Genomic DNA, 7,304 nt, shown 5'->3' on the forward strand with positions numbered 1-7,304 from the left:
AAACAGGGGAGAACGTCAAGAAACAAGGAGAGACTGGGATTTTGGATGCAGACCTTTAAGGAGAATAACAATAATCATACAACACATATTCATAAAGTAGCAGAAAGTATACTAAGAACTAAGCCAAGGCAGGAATGAAGAAAGGAGATTCTGACAATGGGGATGACTGCAATTAGGGATGCAGACAATAGGCAAAACTGGCAAAGGAACCAATGTATTTGGAGCAAATAACTAGAGAGGGAAAGGTAATAGAATGGATAGATGCCAAGAACTTATTTGGACTGCAGGTTAACAATTGCCTGCCCTATCAAGGATTGATGTCGGAGTGTAGGCAAAGAGAAAGAAAAAGGGGGGTCCTAAATGAAAAACCAACATGAATATAGTTTTTAGTAGAATCTAGAACACATGTAGCCCTTAAGAAAGGAATAATTAGTAGAGCATATAAAATATTGCATGATAACTATAAGAATCAATCAGAGGAGGTTAGAAAGGATTGGGAAGAGAGATTAGATAAGCAATTCACAAAGAAACAATGTAAGAAATTTGTATATCTCCCAAATATGCAACAAAGTCTAGAAGGTTTAGAATCTTTGCTTGGATGTGCTTACATAGGTGTTTTTATACTTCAATAATAGACTCCAAAGAATTTTTCCTCAGGTAGACAGCAAATATTGGAGGAGTGATGGGGAACAAAGAGATAACTGGGAACATATTTTCTGGGTGTGTAGTGAGTTGGCAGACTTTAAAGATTCTTTGCAGACTGATCTGTTGGAGATGCTGGGTGAGCAAATTGGTTTAACTAAGGAATTTATTTTTTTTTAGCTATGATACAGAATCAGAATTGCCTACACATAGTAAGGCCTTGCTGAGTCTAATTATGATAGCTGCCAAAAAAACATTTACTAGAAAATGGAAATTGGGGTCTAAATAAACTTTACTAGAAGTAGTGAATACAATAATAGAGATAAAACAATTGGAAATGGGATCTTTAGAAAAGGGTAAGAGCAAATTACATAGGAAAAAATGGGAAGTGTGGGATCAGTACATTCATAGGAGGAATGAGATTTAAAAGAAGGCAGAAATTAAATGACTTATGTAATGGTTGACTGACACAATGATGTATAATGTTTGCAGCTACAGTTGTGTTGGTATGGTTTGTAATGTATAATATTTGCAACTCAGATTGTGCAGGTATGTTTTATTTTTATTTATATTAATGTAAGATTGCCTGTGTCATAAAATGTTTCTTGTTTAAAAAAAAGAATGTGCATGATGGCCACGCATGGTAGAAGTGAAACTTATGTAATGAAGTGCTAAGGAAAGCAGATGTACAGTATAGTGTAAGCTCCTTCCCACTTCCTTACAAGTTTCACTTCTACTGCATGTGGTGACCACGTGCACTCTTTTTTTATGCAGGCTGTTTTACCAGACTCTTTTGGTCTTTCAGTGATGATGACACAGCATGAGAATTGCTGCTTTTTGTTGTACTTGATAGATAGTGTGTTGTAAAAATAGACATTTTGGTAAGCCATCAGATGAAGGCTCCCTGGATGAGAGTGACACACACACGTGTGTAGATAGTGGTAGTATACTTTCATTATCTAATTATCTCTCTTTCTCGTTCCCTTTTACGCACCATTGGTACATCGGTCAATGAGCACCTTTCAGCGCTTATTGTTTCTGTAGCAGGTATGGGTCTTACAGGCTCAGGTTGCTAGCCCAAGGCCCAAATTATCTAATTAATGTGTTGTAAATGACTGTATGTTAGTTGCGTCCAGGTCTTTAGCATCATAGCCATTGTGGGTATATATTCAGCATTACACTGGATCTGTGAGAGGAGATTTGGCTGTTGGAAGCTTCCCCCTTCGAATTATAGAAAATGTATATGCAGTACCAGGCCTGCCTAGTGCCAGTGCTGAGTTTCTGATTGTTCTGTGCTTCTGTCGCAGAACTAGATTTAAGGAAAATCTGCCATTTCTTGCACGTGCATGGGGGGGGGGGTAGTTTTGAATGTTGGAGTCCCATTGTGGGTATATATTCAGCGTTACACTGGATCTGTGAGAGGAGATTTGGCTGTTGGAAGCTTCCCCCTTCGAATTATAGAAAATGTATATGCAGTACCAGGCCTGCCTAGTGCCAGTGCTGAGTTTCTGATTGTTCTGTGCTTCTGTCGCAGAACTAGATTTAAGGAAAATCTGCCATTTCTTGCACGTGCATGGGGGGGGGGGGTAGTTTTGAATGTTGGAGTCTTTTAACAGTCCAGACATTAATTTGCACACTGACAAAAATGAAGTTTTGTGGTGTTCTCTATAACAAACTGTATAACTAAACTTAGTTGGGCTGAATGTACAGTAAATTGGTTGGCATTTAGGCATAACTGTGCTGTTTAACTTTCTCATCAAAAGTTAATAGAACTCTCCTGAAATATTCACATTATGGGACTCTTAAGACTTGGGCAATTTTGTTTAAATGATTTCTGTATTGTGGAAAAACTGAGCTGTTAAGAGATCTACCTTAAATACTACAGCATATACAAAAAAAATGAGTCTTTGTATCTTAAGATGAGATGCTGTTTATCTCCGTCTGCTAATAAAAATTGTTGCAAAGTATTTTGTTTATACCTTTTTAAATATTTTCCTGTATGCTTGTAAATTGTGGTGTTTTTTACAGTAAGGAGGTTTTATACTTTGCAGTTGGAAGATTTTAAGTAGTTTCCCATGAGGACACAGATTTTATTGTATCAATAATCTAAAAAGTATGCATTAGTCAAGTGTTTTGTTTCTGTTTGAATTGGGGTGATATGACAACTTTGTAAGTGTATAAGAGAAATTTTTTTAAATCCGTCCCTATTTTTGAATCTTTGTTCTCCTGTTATTTGTGGCTCTGTCCATATTTCTTGTGGTAAGAGTTGGAGCGGTATGGTTGAGCATTATGGAAACCTTTCAACCGATGCTGCTGCTGTGAGGGAGACCGCTCATTCTGAAACTCTGTGTGTGTGTGTGTGTGTGTGTGTGTGTGTGTGTGTGTGTGTGTGTGTGTGTGTGTGTGTGTGTGTGTGTGTGTGTATGTGTGGTTGAAAAGCTAGAGTATGGAAGTCAAACTCTGCCCTTAGTGGACGGAGTTTGACTTCTGTACTTCCATTTCACTCCGAGCTCTCACACTGTCCTATAAGAAGTTTCACTTAAAAAAAAAAAATGCAACCACAGCTTCTCATTTAGTAGTTCTATTACTTCCAAATTCTGGAAATCATTACCAACTTGTCTCTAATAACTTAATACAGCAAATTCTTATCTTAACTAAAGTAAAATCATTCCCTAGGCACAAACCAAGTGTATCTGCCAAGGTCATATAACCTGACTCTCTCATCCAATGTTCCCCTCCACCTATTTTACTTACCTTTTCTTCTAGCAACTCATCCTAACGAACTGTTTTCTTTTATAAAACTTTATCACCCTCTTGCCCTGTGTTCTTCCCTCCTCTCCCTTCTAGAGTCACCCCCCCCACTCCCACTAATTGTAGCTTTTGAATGGAAACCTTGCATACTGCTTCCATGACTGTTGTATTGATAAGGTAATCCTCTGTCACTGTATATATGTTTAAACTGTGCATTTTACTTCAGTGACTGTTTATACATCTATATACTAAAATAGTTAAGCTTTTTTTATTGCCTTATCCCTCTCCCACTGTTTAAGCAGTTTTTGTATGAAAACATAATGCAGTCTACATAATACATGAAGGTATCTGTGAAACAAAGTATGAAAATATGTATATGTCTGTGTGAAAGGAAAGTGTCCGTGAAAATATGTATATTTTCAGTAATAATGCTAAGTATGTTAACTTTTGTTTCAGCTACTTTTCTCTGTCTTTTAGAATGTCCACATAAATCGTTCCACAGAAGAAGCTTTGAAGACTATCCCTCCTCACCTATAGCTTTTAGTGTTTTAAAGGTCGGTGCAAGAAAGAATAATTTCGGTAGCCCATCAAGTACAGAATATTTTTTTCCATCCTTGATGGATTCTTGCAACTAAAAATGCTTCTGATTTTGAGAATGTACGGTGGCCTGCCCTTGTAATATTTAAACACTGGTGTGTTTAATTGAATGTTTAAAATTTTGATTGTATAATGTGCAGTATGCTGCTTTTTTGCTTAGTAACATTTTTTGGAAGAACAGATGAAATTCTTTCATAGCAGTCCAAACTGTTTTCTAGCTAATGGATGAAAGATGTGAAAAGGTATTTTTAATAATGTATTTCAGATATAGGGTTTCAATTAGTAGATCTAAAATATTTTTTTATTTAGATTCTCAGACAGTATTTGGCAATTTGGCAGGAGGGCTCATAAGAAGTGACAAATTTCTTAACACGTTTGATCTGACATTAGGTAGGCATAAACATGTAGTGCTGTGCAACATTTGTACTAAATCTCTGGGTGTCCTGCAGGTGCTTAATTCTCAGACTCACTATTTCCTCGTAGACTAGTCTTAACATGTTTGATCTGACATTAGGTAGGCATAAACAAGTAATGTTTTGCAACATTTGTACTAAATCTGTAGGTATCCTACAGGTGCTTAATTCTCAGACTCACTTTTTCCTCATAGAATAGTCTATTTTACAATAATTAAATATTCTTAGCTCCAATCTGAGGAAAAATATTGTGAAGCAATAATTCCTTATGAAAATAGGGAAACCACACCTGCGATTTAAGATAAATATATTACTTGACGGACCTTGCAGCTTAGTTATTTACAAGTCTATAAACCCAACAAGAACATAGATAAAATACCCTATAAACACTCCATCTCCCTTACCGGGAACAATCTTCCACTCCATATTAGAAGTCATACCTCCCTTCCTAACTTCAAACATGACCTGATAGTGTACCTCCATAACAACTCTATATGTACCTGTTACCATCCTACTTAACCCCTCCCTCTTCACATACCCACTTCACCACTAAGTCTGATCTACAAGATCTTTTTCCTCTTTCTATAACTTACTTTATCCAACTGCTCTTCTTTCTGTACCCTCCCTCTAGTTCACTACATCCCTCCTCTACTACTATCTTCTTTTGCACCATTCCCTCTTCTGACCTACGGTCCCCTTGTGCAGTCACCCCCTCTACGTTTTACTCTCACTCTACTTCCCTCAAATCTGAAGCCCCTGCACTTACACAATCCTTCTTCTAGCCACTAATCTAATTATACCTTGTTTCTTTTCATTATATTACCTACAGCCTTAACTTCCTTCCTGCTTACCTGCTGGATTTATTATTGTTGTTTCACCTGTTACAACCTATTACTACACTTTTGCATATATAGCTATGAAATATTCCATTGAGTACATTATGTTCTTCTTATCCATTGTATCCATACAATTGTTTTGCTCTTTAATATTGTTAATTTGTCTCTGTTTGTATGTATTTGTATGTCTGTTTGGGGCTTTGCCCCTCGGGTTTCCACTGAAAAAGGGTACATTTTTACCCAGCTTGACCAACCCGGTTAACAAATGTGAAAGAAATAAATAACTAGTTGAATCATTTCATCACTTGTGCACCTTCCTTTCAGTGATGTGGAAACTTTTTTCTTACTCCTTTCTGCTGGGAGTAATTTTGAAGATAAACCTAATTGGACATTAATAAAAACAAAGTGTTAATGAATCTACTGTTGCATATTGATAATCATTCAGAGAAACAGCATAGTGGCTGGTGATGAATTCTACAGTTCCCTAGTAAAACAGCAGTTTTTTTTTCAATGTGCAGTTGAACATCAGCTGCCACCAGCTCCTCTCCTCACTCACCAGGTCTACCAGACCCACCTTAGCCTCCCCTTATCTTCTTATATCTAGTTTCAGTGAGACGATCATGGACCCAAATGCAGTGTCATACTGCTACCATGGAATATACCCTAACTCCAGTTCCCATGGCAGCCTTGCAAGCTCTTCAGTTGCAGCCTTCAGGAGGTATAGGCATGCTGCTGCACCATATCCCAGCTAAGCAGGACACTACTTATGCAGCAGAGCTTAGCTGGCCAGGCACTTAATGCTACTTTTTGAAGCAAAGCTAGGCTGCCTTCCTTGCCCCAGCATGAGTGAACAAAGGTTGACCACTCACTTCCATACTCCCCTTGCACCACCCTCCCAGCACCATTGTCGCTAATTGAGGCAAAACAATAGATGTTCTTCGTATTTCACTGTTGCAGTCATCACATTAGGGTTATCCCTGCCACGGTAGCCCACGGCCGGCCTGAATACCAGAGACTTAGTATTTCTGCGTTGGTTGCTGTCGCTTGAGAACTGATGTCAGCTCATCAGTGGTATAAAGGAAGGCAGCCATGGAGCCCGAAGCAGAAGCAGTTCGCATTAGTGCCGGTCGACCGCTACCTGAGTTTCGTTTCTAAATTGAAGTTGAAGTCTTCGAAAGCTCAGTACCCCAATGGGGATCTTTTTTCTTGCACTAACCGATGTTGGAAAAAGTTAATAATTGTCTCACCTGTGGAAAGCAAATACCATACTGGGCTTCCACTCTTACTGCGTCACTTGTCTAGGACCAGACCACGATGTCCCTCGTTGTCGCTTTTGTGCTTTGTTTAACGCTAGAACTATTCATTGTCGGCCATTATTGTAGCCAGATATTTCTGTTTACAGCCCTCGAATTCCGATATGGCTTCGGTAAGCCATCCGACAGCAGATCTTCTGAAAAAAACGTAAAGATAAAGAAAGAGACAGACCGCACAGGACCAAACCTTCCGACGACATTTCTGTTAAGCTGGTCGTCAGTCCTCCGGAACTCAGTGAGGCACTTTCGCAGCCCCTGATGCACACTTCAGTTAATTTGCAGGCTGCTACCGAGACCCTTTCAGAGTCTGGTATGCAGCAGAACTCTTCTTTGTCTAAGGATCCTGCGGTCATCTCTACCTTGGATGGGTCCGGGGCCATTGTGCAGGCACTGGCATGCGAGGAAGTCCTTCACAGCACCGAATCCTTACACAAACTGACGCCATCTTTCATGGCTACCGTTCTTTCAAAAAAACAACTAAGTTCCTTAGGCCCAGAGGTTGAACCACCCCTAAGAAACTGACTACCCATTCTCAGGTACCTGCTCCCTTGCCTCAGTCTCAAATACTGAAAATGGCAGAAGACCTTATCATACTGATTAGGGGAAGCCAAGCCACTTCCTCAAAAAGGAAAAGAGATCTGTCTCCAGTAGTTTTGTCTGAACAAGAGTCAGATGAATCCGATGCATCTGACTATGAAGACATGCAACCCCTCTCCACATATGAGGATTCTGATGCAGAGGAATCCATTCCT

At 39.1% G+C, this 7,304-nt stretch overlaps 1 protein-coding gene across 1 annotated transcript in view; it reads left to right on the plus strand.

Moving 5' to 3' along the window:
• The window catches only part of LOC122807151 (6-phosphofructo-2-kinase/fructose-2,6-bisphosphatase 4-like), an 877,767-nt gene extending 872,407 nt beyond the window's left edge, over nt 1-5,360 (plus strand). Inside the window, exon 15 of the mRNA XM_044078168.1 lies at nt 3,871-5,360. Within this exon, the coding sequence (XP_043934103.1) occupies nt 3,871-3,930 (60 nt within the window). The 3' untranslated portion in view covers nt 3,931-5,360. The remainder of the gene's footprint in view (nt 1-3,870) is intronic.
• Nucleotides 5,361-7,304: the final 1,944 nt, after the last annotated feature.

Source organism: Protopterus annectens, chromosome 7.part0, assembly GCF_019279795.1.
Source record: "Protopterus annectens isolate FY-2018-M chromosome 7.part0, PAN1.0, whole genome shotgun sequence".
Taxonomy (NCBI): domain Eukaryota; kingdom Metazoa; phylum Chordata; order Ceratodontiformes; family Protopteridae; genus Protopterus; species Protopterus annectens.